This window comes from Pseudorasbora parva, chromosome 3 (assembly GCF_024679245.1).
Source record: "Pseudorasbora parva isolate DD20220531a chromosome 3, ASM2467924v1, whole genome shotgun sequence".
Taxonomy (NCBI): domain Eukaryota; kingdom Metazoa; phylum Chordata; class Actinopteri; order Cypriniformes; family Gobionidae; genus Pseudorasbora; species Pseudorasbora parva.
Window position 1 is genome coordinate 58,411,387 of NC_090174.1, and position 13,278 is coordinate 58,424,664.

The 13,278-nt window shown below is 36.7% G+C and overlaps 2 protein-coding genes across 3 annotated transcripts in view; both read left to right on the forward strand.

The window, feature by feature from the left end:
- Positions 1 to 1,046: 1,046 nt before the first annotated feature.
- Positions 1,047 to 9,812, forward strand: zbtb43 (zinc finger and BTB domain containing 43). The gene is made up of 2 exons (XM_067439654.1): positions 1,047 to 1,173; positions 4,462 to 9,812. The coding sequence occupies exon 2, from the start codon at positions 4,484 to 4,486 to the stop codon at positions 5,771 to 5,773; it is 1,290 nt and encodes a 429-aa protein (XP_067295755.1). The 5' UTR covers positions 1,047 to 1,173; positions 4,462 to 4,483; the 3' UTR covers positions 5,774 to 9,812.
- A 924-nt stretch (positions 9,813 to 10,736) lies between these two features.
- LOC137071539 (ras-specific guanine nucleotide-releasing factor RalGPS1) overlaps positions 10,737 to 13,278 on the forward strand; it is a 170,741-nt gene continuing 168,199 nt past the window's right edge. For both annotated transcript variants that reach the window (XM_067439646.1, XM_067439647.1), the window contains exon 1: positions 10,737 to 10,990. The gene's annotated coding sequence lies outside the window, so the exon portion shown is untranslated. The remainder of the gene's footprint in view (positions 10,991 to 13,278) is intronic.

The following is a 13,278-nucleotide window of genomic DNA, read 5'->3' on the forward strand; positions in this document are numbered from 1 at the left end:
CCCACACAGCCTGCCGAGCACATGAAAACTCAATTTAATAATAACTGTGTCTGATATCGCAGCAGATCCTGGAAATACTGTAACCTCAACTGGAGAAACAGAAGGATGCAGTCAAATCAGTTTATGCCTGTCTTTTGAATGTTTTACTTTTAATTGTCGCACCATTTAAGAACTTATTTTAATATACTAATGTGTGTGATGATCCTTTGCCAATATATTCCTGCAATCATGACCATAATGTATTCCGACAACAGTTTTTAATTAATTTAATTTAATTTAATTTATTTTCTTATTTTATTTCACTTCATTATTTATTTAATTTAATAATTGTACTTTTTTATTGTTTTATTTCACTATTTTCCCTTTCTATTTTTCTTTTATCTTATTATTTAATTATATTCTTATATTCTTTCTTTTTCCTTCCTTCCTTCCTTCCTTCCTTCCTTCCTTCCTTCCTTCCTTCCTTCCTTCCTTCCTTCCTTCCTTCCTTCCTTCCTTCCTTCCTTCCTTCCTTCCTTCCTTCCTTCCTTCCTTCCTTCCTTCCTTCCTTCCTTCCTTCCTTCCTTCCTTCCTTCCTTTTATTATTTAATTTCACTTAATTAATTTTATTTTATTATGTTTTATTATTTGATTATTTGATTATTTAATTATTTCATTTTACTTTACTTTACTTTACTTCATTGTATTTAATTTAGCTTCTTTCTTTCTTTCTCTTTCTTTCTTTCTTTCTTTCTTTCTTTCTTTCTTTCTTTCTTTCTTTCTTTCTTTCTTTCTTTCTTTCTTTCTTTCTTTCTTTCTTTCTTTCTTTCTTTCTTTCTTTCTTTCTTTCTTTCTTTACTTACTTCTTCTTTACTCTAGCTACTTTTCTGTTCTTTTATTCTTTTATTTTATTTTCTATTATTATTTTATTTTTCATTTTTCTGTTTCATGTCATGTCATTATAACATTTCATTTTATTTATGTCTTCTTTTGAGTCATCGATTAATATTGTTATTCTGGGAAAACTGTAAATCTGGCGCCCAGCGGAAAGTGGGCGTGTTTGTTTACATTTCCTCCTGCGCCACGCGACTGTGCGTGATGACGTAGGTGATACGCAGCGCTCTGGCTCTCGGAAGAGAGAGAGGGGAGACAGGCTAGCTTTCAGAAAACCGGACTAAAGTGATGCTGAAAACGGTAAGACGGACATTTTGATCACCTCGTGAGTGAGACAGAAAACTATACTAACATGTACGCGTCTTTTTCATGAACAACAATGCCTCTGTCGCCTGTTAACACCCATAAAGTCTCTTCATATGCTAGCAGTATAGCAGTTAGCCTGATCTCTGATGTACTGAGGTGTGAATTTTGACAGTTCACTAGTTTAAAAGAGAATAAAATAGTTTTCCTTCGAATATAGACATTTATGATCTTATTTAATCTTTTCATGTGAATGTTTTAGCCACTAGAAATTATCACTGTGTTTTTTTTGTAATCTTATACTTACAGTGCTAATTTACATCTCACCATATGACAATAGAAGTCCTTACTAGATATTGCAATGGAAACTATCTTTACCGACGAAATACCACAGCATCACTACATTATCGCTGTCAAATCTCGATAAAGTACATTAAATCAGTGTGAAAAGACTTCTTAATCAAATTTGTGGTTATAAAGTAGTGACCAAAAACAGTTTATTGTACAAAAGTAACAATATGTGTTTAAAATCAAACAATGGCTGAGTAAATCTAACAATAACATAGGCTGAAGGAACAGAACCATTTACATACCGGTAACATAAATCCGTAAACAACAGCAAATGTGTGATTTTTTCCTACCTAACACATAGATAACAAACTTTTAAATTAAAAGAAGATATTGAGTTTGGCTAAACAATGACGCTAATTCTTTTTCATTGCTGACTGTGCCGTAGTGTTGTCAAAAGTACAGACTTCGTTACCATTTATAAAAATGTGACAATACCAGCATTTCCCTTTTAGCATTTTGAGCACCGTTGAGCGGATTCGTAAACACCTCTGATTGGCCATTGTGTTCACACACTCATCAGATATGTCTTCGATTGGCTACAATGACCTACCCTGGGTCCCAAATCGCATACTATCCATACTAAATAGTACTCGAAAATAGTATTAGTATGCCTCAAATCGTAGTATGTTGAAAAGAGTTTTCCAAAGATACCCGGATGGTTTACTATTTCTGGTCAGAATTTGCTAGACATATTGCCAATTAGTATCTTCAACATTTAGAAGTCCAGAAGAGTCCACAGCATTCCTGGTCACGTCATTTGCAGTCTTAACTCATGGGCGGGGATTATGCAAATTATGAATGAGCGTTCACGCGCATCCTATTAACGCATGTTTGGAATTCACTAATATACACACGTTTAACTAACGAATCCGTGGTATACGAAGCGTTTGCGAATCTGGAGCAGAGTTTTCGTAAAGGTCCATTTCACGCGCAAGTTACTCAGAATTTGCTCATATATTTACGAAAGTTTCATGAATGAGGCCCATTGACTTTACATTTTCACACTCCTAAACATGACAAACTGTGACTGGTTGCGTTACATGTCAGTCAAATGTCCTCTTGGGCGGTCCTTGGCCAATGAAGGCTGCGATAGAGTCCACACCTTCAGTCTTAAGGTCTGTCTACACGAGACTAACAATAATCGAGCACTAAAAAAACATGAGTGCTAACACAGATACACTCCTGCTTTCAAAAAGCTTTCAAGCTTTTCCTTGTCCATTCGAACGCTCCCGTGCATTATTCATTGTAGCCAATCACAGACATATCTGTTGAGCTAGTGAGCACAATGGCCAATCAGAGGTGTTCAAATCCGCTCAACAGCGCTCAAAATGCTAGGGGGAAATGCTGGTATTATTACATTTTTAAAATGTCAGTACAGAAGTTGGTACTTTTCACAACTCTACTGTGCACAATTGTTAGGGGTGTAAACCTACACTGGTCTCACGGTTTGGTTCGATTACGATTATCATGTCATCGATTCGGTTCAATTTGATATCACGATGCATTGACGGTTTACTGCATCCTCATGTATACAATTATGTCAGTCAATTATATGAAATTAACCTTTCATTTGACCTGCTCAAAGAAAACAACATGATTCTTGAATGTAAAAAAAAAAAAAAGTCATAAAGGCATCGTAATCCAAATCCAAATCTTCTGAAGAGACACGAACGATGGCTTATGATGAACAAATTTACAACGACGCGCATACTTTAGTAAACACGGACGTTCAGATGATTGTGTGACGCATGGAAACAATGTGAGTATATGAGTATGATAACTAGTGAGTAAACGAAGAAAACTAATTCTTGGATGAGCTAAATATTTACTGCTTGAGAGCGGTCATTTTGATGAGCTTTCTTGCGAGTAAAACTGTGACGGATGCATCGAAGAAATTTTTAATTTCCACACCCCTAAAAATTATACAAATTTTATAATGAGAATTAAGGCATCTCTACTCTGCAAAATTATACGATTATTTGCATTTTATAATTTGCACGTAGCATTGCTTTTTGACCCTTCCAGAACGAACATGCTGTTTATTAGGGCTCTGCAATATATCGAAATTATCGAAATATCGCAAATGTACATATCGCAATATGCATATCTAAACGCCATGCAATATCTGAATGATTTTAATAGGCTACTTGAACATTGTGAGAAGTGTCTGTTGTAGGTCGACGCATAGAGCAGAGAATCGACTGGGCACACGACTGTTACTTATGTGACTTGCTTGATGTTAAAAAGAGTTATTAAATGCAAAAATTAGCATTTAAAAAACAATAACTTGCAGTCTCGTGCTGTCTGACACACACACACACACACACACACACACACACACACACACACACACACACACACACACACACACACACACACACACACACACACACACACACACACACACACACTGCCCCTAAACTTACCCATCACAGGAAACATTCTGCATCTTTACTTTCTAAAAAAAACTCATCTTGTGTGATTTATAAGCATTTTGAAAAGTGGGGACATGGGTAATGTCCTCATATTTCACCCTCTCCTTGTAATACCTGTGTCATACCCATGTCATTATACACATTTGTGTCCTCATATGTCACAAAATCATGCCCACACACACACACACCAAAACGTGAATGAGTTGTGACACAAATGTTTGCTAAAACGCTGCTGGTCACTTTCAGAAGTTGTAGTGATGCTTTTTTCCCCCAGAAAGAATGTGAAAAACCAAATGGTTTCATTCTCAGTTTTTAAATAATACAAAAATATATATAATTTAAATAGATTTTACACACTAATTGCAATATCGTTTATCATAACGAATATCGCATTATTTAACAAGATATTGCATATCACATTTTTCTTCAATATCGCACAGCCCTACTGTTTAGTTAAGATAATTTTGAGCAACACTAACCTGTCCTTTCTTTCTCTTAGAGTGTTTAACTTCTACACAACCATGGAGACTGATGCAAACTCCTTCCATGTGGAGTTCCCGGATTTTTCTTGCTCCCTCCTGAAGAAACTAAACCAGCAGCGGCAGAGAGGGCAGCTGTGTGACCTCATCGTGTCCATAGGCGGCCATCAGTTTCGCGCGCACCGTGCGGTGCTGGCCGCCAGCTCGCCGTACTTCTGCGATCAGGTGCTGCTGAAGAACAGCGCCCGCGTGGTTTTGCCGGATGTCATGCATCCCTGTGTTTTCGAACAGCTTCTCTTGTCGTGCTACACTGGAGCGCTGTCTGTGCCGTCCGGAGAGGTGGTGGCCTTCCTCACGGCCGCAAGCTTCCTGCAAATGTGGCACGTGGTGGACAAATGCACTGAGCTTTTAGAAGTAGGCAATAAGAAAAACAGCTGCGGCGGGAATTTGGACCACGGATCATCTCCGAGAGGAGACAGTTATGCCACCGACAACGAGGACTCCGGACAGACTGCTGGTCAAGCGGAAGATTTAATTGAAGATGGCCTTTCGATTCCCGCTTTGGAAGCAGGAACGTTAGAAAGCGCCGGCTGCTCGTCTCCAGATGATCCGAGCAGTGAAAACGGGTCGGATGCAATGGAAAACCAGTGCTCTAGACCTGCCTATGTGCCGCCGAGCATCATGGGACACAGAAAGAAGGTGCATATAAAAGCAGAGAGGCAGAATCGAGATGCCTGTGGCGGCGTGTTTAGCGCTGAGCACACTGCGAACGATTCGGATGAGAACTCACACAATCCGAACATAGCAGAGGATTGCTTTGATGAGAAATTGGTGGAGTGTTTGGATAGAGATTGCTCCTATGAAGAGCCCTCGGACTTCTACGGGTCCTCCATGGAGGGCTTCTCGCAAGCCGGAGACGAGCTCCCCAACCCCACGTCCAAGGATGAACTGCAGCTAGAAGGAGGTGCAGATGTTTCTCAAGATGGGGCGTCTGTTGAAGGTGGCCTAAAGGAGCAAACCTCTCACTCAGGGTTCGCCTCGGTGGTTTATAAGCTCTATCCATGTCAATGTGGCAAAAGTTTTACACACAAAAGCCAGAGGGACCGCCACATGAGCATGCACCTGGGTCTGAGGCCGTTCGGTTGCGCCGTTTGCGGCAAAAGCTTCAAAATGAAGCATCACTTGGTGGGCCACATGAAGATACACACGGGCATTAAACCCTACGAGTGCAGCCTGTGCTCGAAACGCTTCATGTGGAGAGACAGCTTCAACCGCCATACCTCCACGTGTGCAAGAGCCCACCAGACCCGACGGGCATCCCAGATCTGCTAATGGAGCCTTGTAGGAAGAACGTTTGAGAAACCTCAGCATGGAAGCATCCTTCACCAGAATGCCAAATTAGCCTCTATATACAGTAGGAAATGGAGTATATTAAACGAGAACAGAGGCCTCTGGGAGTTCACTAGCAGTCAAAGGTTTGGAATAAATAGGTTTCTGCAATGCTTTTAGAAGAAGTCTCTTCTGCTCACCAAGGCTGCATTACTTGACCATCAAAAACACATATTTTTAGAATTGAAAAGAACTGTTGAAATCCATTTTAAAATGCAGTTTACTCCTGTGGTTTTTCAGCATCATTACTCCAGTCTTCAGTGTCACATGACCCTTCAGAACTCATTCTAATACGAGGATTCGCTGCTCAAGAAACATTTATGATTATTATCTATGTTGAAAACAGATGTGCTGATTCATATTTTTGTGGAAACTGCGGTGCACTACTGTGGAGGACGAAACCTGCAAAAACAATAAATAAATAAATATGCAAATCAATAAATAAATTCACTAAATTCTACATAAATAAATGTGCAAATAAATGCATGCATAAATCCACATATCCCTGCATAAATCGATAAATAAATAATTAAATGTGCATGGAGATGAATAAAATGTATTTTTATTTGGGGGATTTTTTTTTTTTTAAGGAAATGCTAAACTAAAACTTTTAACCATTTATTTGTTTTTGAATGTAGCTCGGTATTTCTTTTATTTTTCCTTGGTCTCATATGCTAATGAGGAGGGCGTCAACAGCCATCAGCCAATGGTGGCACATAGAACGCCTTCTGAAGATTGATTGACACCCTTCTCATTAGCATATTAGGCCAAGGAACAAGAAATACGAGCCAATTCAAAAATGAATAAACTGTTAAACGTAAAAAGGTCAACTTTCAGTTTTGCATTTCCTTAAAGTTTTAATTATTCCCCCAACATTCGTTTTATTTATTTAATTATTTATGTCCTCGCACATTTAATTATTTATATATGTAGAATTTTGTGGATAATTTTATTTATTTGCCTATTTATTTATTATTTAATGTTTTTTTGTCCTCCATATCACTGTATACGTTGTCCTTCTTAGTGTGATATGTGGTGCCAAATATCAGTATTTTAATGAATAAAAGAAGGATTTAAATAAATTCAATAAATTGGCTCCTTGAGGTGGCGCCCAGCACATGAACGAGGGAAACGTAAACAAAAGTCAACTAGCCTAAGAAAAAGAGGATTTTAATGGAATGGTGGACAGCAATGTGAATGAAATAATTGATGCCACAGCCACATCCAAAGTCTGGAAAACCTGCACTTAACATGTTCACAGTTAGACTGATAGCGTGATGTGTCTTTTATTATCCCAGAATTGCTGTATTGTGATATTATCGGTATCGTGAGCCATGTGTGTATGTGATTCCCAGCCCTGTACACTACTTTACAAAAGTTTCTAGTAAATTAATGCTTTTATTCAACTATGGTGCCTTAAATTGATCAAAAGTGACATTTAAAGACATTTATAATGTTACAAAAGTTAATTATTTTAAATAAACGTTGTTCTTTTAAACTTTTTTTAATAAAAAAAAATCATTACATTTTAAACAAAAGTATTAATCAGCAAAAACTTTGACAAGAATCCTAATTAATAACTGAGCAGCAAATCCTCCTATCAGAATGATTTCTGAAGGATCATAAATAACACTGAAGACTGGAGTAATGATGATAAGTTCAGCTTTAATCACAGGAATAAATGAACTTAACAGAAAACATTTATTTCAAATTGTAATTTGTAATGTTTAGCAATATTACAGTTTTTAGTGTATTTTTGATCAAATAAATGGAGCCTTGGTGAGCGTAATTGATTTTAATTATGAAAACATTAAAACTTGTAATTATTCCAAACGTTTGACTGCTTGTGTACCTCAGAAAACCTCATGGACTGATGTAAATGGACCCTTTTTACTTTCCTAATAGACGTTATTAAAGTGAAATGTCATTTCCTGTTGACTTAAATGCCATTCTAATGTCTCAGAATGGTGTGATTTATTATATCAGAAGGAATAAATATGACCATATTCTACCACAGACACAAGAGCCTTGAACGCTGTCGTAATATTCAGGTTATTCGCCTCACTAAGCGCTTTGGACTTCTACTAAATTTTAACAAGGTTTATCTCATGTAAATATAAATATTCTCCAATGCAGCATTATGCTGGATTTCATTTGCTTTGGTTGAGCTGGATTCGGTGTGTTTGGCATTAACTCTGTCGCTGATCTCTATAATTTCGTAGCTAGAGCGCTTCAAATAGGATTTCACAGAGAACAGCGGTTGTTTCCGATGTTAATCCGCTCTAATCCATTTTATGCTCTAAAAGTCAACAGATTTATTAGGAGGATTTTGAAAAGGAAAATCGTACATAATGCTGCATAAATGGCATTGACATTTTCATCTCCTTCTGCAAACAGTATTCTTGTATGTGATGTTCATTTTGTCAAACGTTTTTATAATGTGCCATAATTGTAAAATATTATAAATGTTCATCTCTGTATGAGTGACTCTCACAAAAAAAAACACACCCAGGTCAGATTTAATCAGATAGAGAAGTTATATTTTGCAGAAAACTAATTCATTGACATTTTACGGTTTGATTTGTTTATTCTAATGTGAATTATCATGATATTCTCATTCACTGGCAGTGAAATAGACATTTTCTTAATGCAAAATATAACTTTTTATTGTTTTGCAGTTAAGTATTTATTTCTTTTTAGGGTAAAATATGACTAGGACATGATCTTGACATGCTTTTATAAAATTAATCTGTAATTGAAATGGATTTAAAGGGACAGATCACCCAAAAATGCAAATTCTGTAATTTACTCACCCTCAAACCTTTATGAGTTTCGTTGTTCTGCTGAACACAAAAGAAGATATTTTGAAGAATGTTGGTAGCCAGTAACCATTGACTTCCTAAAGAAGTCAATGGTTGCCATCAACTGTTGTGATGACACAATTTGTGGGTGAACTGTCCCTTTAAGAGAGAAATATCAAAGCACAGCCACTTGTAAATATCAGATATCAATGAAGCATCTTTTATTGTTTTACTTCACAGCGTAAGTTCATGCAAACATCAGAAGCAAAAGAGGACAACAAAAAGTGACAACTTTTGAAAGGGCTGTAGAGATGGGTGTTGACTTTTATTATTTTAATAATCTAATGTACAGAATGTACCATGAATGGATGTCTGGCTTTCAGTGGTTTGGTATTATGGTCTGTTAGTGATTTGAACTGTTACACCAGTACCTCAGATGCTGTGGTATTTACTAGTTTTAACACACAAGTGAGCATGGATTAGAACAAAATGTAAGCTCATTTTATTATAGTTTTAGATCCATGAATAAATAGGGCTAGAGTATTGAATTACACCTGAACGTGTTATATGCTAGTATAACACGTTTCAAACCTTCTTTTTGGCAGATGTCATTTGATTTTGCTCATTTGCAGTATGTAAATAGTGTTTGAATAGTTTTTTTTCTATTATTATTATGAATGTGCGGATTTCTATATGCCTCAAACAGAACAAACAAGTGACAATCATAGGCAGAAACAGAAAAGTGAGATGAAAATATGGGCATCATTTAGAAGAGTTAAATAATCAGTGATGTTAGGATCATATTTTAATGTTGTTAAAGTCAGTCAAGACTGGGCATATTTGTGGAAAAATCTTTTATTGACAAAATAGCTATTTCTGGTAAAACTGTATATGATTATATGTTGATTTGTTACAGAAAAATTGAAAACGGTTATATTAAAATATATATTCTCCAGTGACCAAATTTTGGTAATCAGTAGGCAAAGCTTTATGATGTTTGATGGATCACTACCTCAACAGGATTGTCATAAATAATCTGTAATAACCAGAAAACGGTTCCTTCCGGGCGGCTTCATTTCCCACTTACGCTTCTGTTGTGTTTTCTTCTTATAGAAGAACTTTGTGAAACCTTGTGAAAGATTTGTACAAAGATGTGTTTAGCAATAAATGTTTTATTTGTACTGGAAATCCTGTTTTGTTGCACAAAGAAGAACACGTGTGTCCACAACAAGTATTATTCATTTCTGAGTTGCAGTGCTTTTTACTTGCAGGTTTCGGACAGTAGATGGCAGTCTCAACTCATGCATCCAGATTTACACTTTTCTTCTATTGTGCATGTACATGTATACACCACACACACACACACACACACACCCTCTCTATGTGTGTGTGCATAATATATCTACACACAGATATGGCCTGTGTGTGTGCGCGCGTGCGTCATAATAATAATAATTATATATACACACACACACACACATATATATTTATATACACACACACACACACACACATATATATATATATATATATATATATATATAACTTATAATATTTTTATTCTGTTTTTAACATGTTATATATTGATCAGATGGGGCACTATAATTTCGTTGTACTGCAATGACAGTAACGCTTCGATTCTCTCTCTCTCTCTCTCTCTCTCTCTCTCTCTCTCTCTCTCTCTCTCTCTCTCTATATATATATATATATATATATATATATATATATATATAGTAAAAACTACAAAGGAAAGAATAAATCGCATAAATACTAATCAAACACAGACAATCGTTTGCTTTTATCTTTTAGGTGTGCCTTTCAAGTTCAATAAAATAGCATCATAATAATGGACAAATTTAAATTTTGTGTATGTAATTTAGTTAAGCTCATCATAAGCGTGATTAAATGTAAGCGTGTTAAATTCCAGGACTTGAGGAGGCAGAGGAAGACATCACTACTCTTCAGGTGCACCTGCGCGTCCACTTCAAATTCACAGAGACCCGCTGCTTCAACGCGATTGGCTAGCGCTTCTCAGGGGGCGGGGTTGAATGTTCGTATAACGCGTGTGATTGGGCAGTTGACCTGTCTGTTAGATCAAAGGAACCTACCTGACACTTCCTGCCCATGAATGTTTCGCTTGTTTTGGCAGTGTGATATTTGTGTATCTCTGCCATGTTTGTGTACATCTGTCGCAAATGTATTTACATTTTTAAGCATATAACATCGCCTTGACGCTCTGGGATAATAACCACACGTACTATACTGGATTAAATGCGCAGTTGAGTCCGTTTAATGGATGACTGGAGGCAGAACGTGATTGTTTCTTCTCACTGATCCAGGATCAATACAGATATATAAGGTAGGCGAAACACATTTTGATTTGACTTATGGTATGGATGGGTCGATGGAGTATTGATTAGGGACAGTCTGTGCACGTCATTCATTAAGACGGGTTAGTAAAGGTGAACAGCCCTGTGCGCGTGACCGCGGCGCTTACATGTTACAAGTTGCGCGTATGATATGGCGTGTGCGCGCACGAGCCTCAAAATCCTCCTGAGACACAGAAGCTCAATTCTGTCACTTATAATCTCCATGTTGTTTATTAATATCTCTGAACCAATAATAATAATGAGACGTATAGGCATCATTTGTAAATGTCATCGAGTGACTATTTGCTTGGCTGATATTTGCTGTCTGTATTTTTATTGTTTGGGGAATTAGGTTATTTTTTTTATTTTTTAAAATTAACTAATTATTTTACTTGCATTCATTTTAATTAGCTTTCACATATAGTATTGCTGATATTGTTTAATGTTTTTAGCAATATTACAGTGACTTTGTTTATAAATTGTAATTTGTTTATAAGTTGTAACGGTGTAATAAGATCGCGTGTGTGTGCTGTACACAATTAGTATGTATATATAAATACACACACACATTCATGTATATATTTAAGAAATATTTGCTCATTTATATTTATAAGTATTTGTCATTTATATTATAATTATAATCTTTATGTTGTTTGTTAATAATAATCATAATAATAATAATAATAATAATAATAATAATAATAATAATAATAATGAGATAATAATCGTTTTGCATGAGTATTTGCGTGGCTGATATTGTATTATCTGTAAAAGTATAGGCTATAAATGCAGAAGTTTTAACTTTTGATATTTCTTAAAGATGCTTTTGCATAGCAACATTTTATTTTGTATTTTTAATGTTTGCGGATCAAATATGTGTTTTTTAATTACCAAATTATTTTGCATTGCTATTTAATTTCATATTAATGAGCGTTCACATATTGCTGATATAGTTTCATGATTTTAGAGATATTACATTGACTGTTTATAAGTTGAAATATTAAAGGTGCACTATGTAAAAAAAAAAAAAAAAAAAAAATCAGTAAAATATCCCAAAAAACACTATAGGCCAGTGCTAGATATTTTGTTCAGTTGAGTTCTTGCAAAATCCCAAATGTTTCCAACTGTTTGTAAAGTGTGAGAAAATTGTTATTTTAACCAATGAAACGGGACGTCTGAGGGAGTCGCCTGTCGATGGCTTCATTTCTGCTTTAATCCGGTTTCCGGTTTTATTCTGCAGAAATGTTTTACTCTTAGCAGTGTGAACAAGTCACAGCAGCCGCTGAGCGAACGCACAGAGTAACGTCAGAACATCATCTTCAACACACTCAGATGTGTCTAATATGATAAAAAGAGCTGCGTTACCTCACACTCATGTCCGGAAAAGCGGAATGGTGCCGACGACTGTGTCCCGTCATAATAAATGTCCCTCTGTCCCTCACTCGCGAGCCGTGTGTTTGCGTTACAATCGCTCCAGCAGCCTCGCTCAGCTCCTCAACACTCGCTCCTGCTCTGCTTCACACTACAGTAACGTTAATAACCGCATCCATGAACATGATTTCTGCCGAGTCCTATCCCGATTCTTTCCCACCGGCTGTGAGGTGAAGACCACATGTCCCAAGATGTTGCGCTCAGTTTTGAATAGGCGACCGCTAGTGGACGGAAAAGTTACATAGTGTACTTTTAACAAATCAAGCAAGTGCCACATGCATTGTAATATTTTTTTTTTTTTTTTTTTTTTACAAGATTCAGTTCCCTCCAATAGGCTATTTTGTTGTTGAAAAAGGCATTGTTTTACTGCTTGCTATGCAATTCACACACTTTCAATGCAGACAATGAGAGATGTGTGTAATTGATCAGGACGAAACTTGGAGTAAGTGAGAAGGAATCCTGCAGTTCTGCTGCTTATTCCTGATGGCTGAGAGCCAGAGCATTCCTCAGGAACCGGTGTAGTGTTCAGTGTTTGAGCTGCCATGTGTTGTGCTGCTGGCCTTTTGATCCACATGAATGCGGGTTTAGTTGACCAGGGGCCCGTACCATGATGTAGTTGAACAAACTCAGGGTTACATGATTAGCTGACACAACCAAACCAATCCAATCAGGCTTTGTTGGGACCATGACGCTGATAATCAACTTTCACTGTCAACTCAGGCTTTGATCTCAAGTTTAGGAGATTATGGGTGTGTTCACACTTTTGGTTTGGTCCTGAAAGGTTCGCTTAGTGTTCACATGGGCATTTTAACACAGAACCTAAAGGCATAGGGATATGTTCACAACC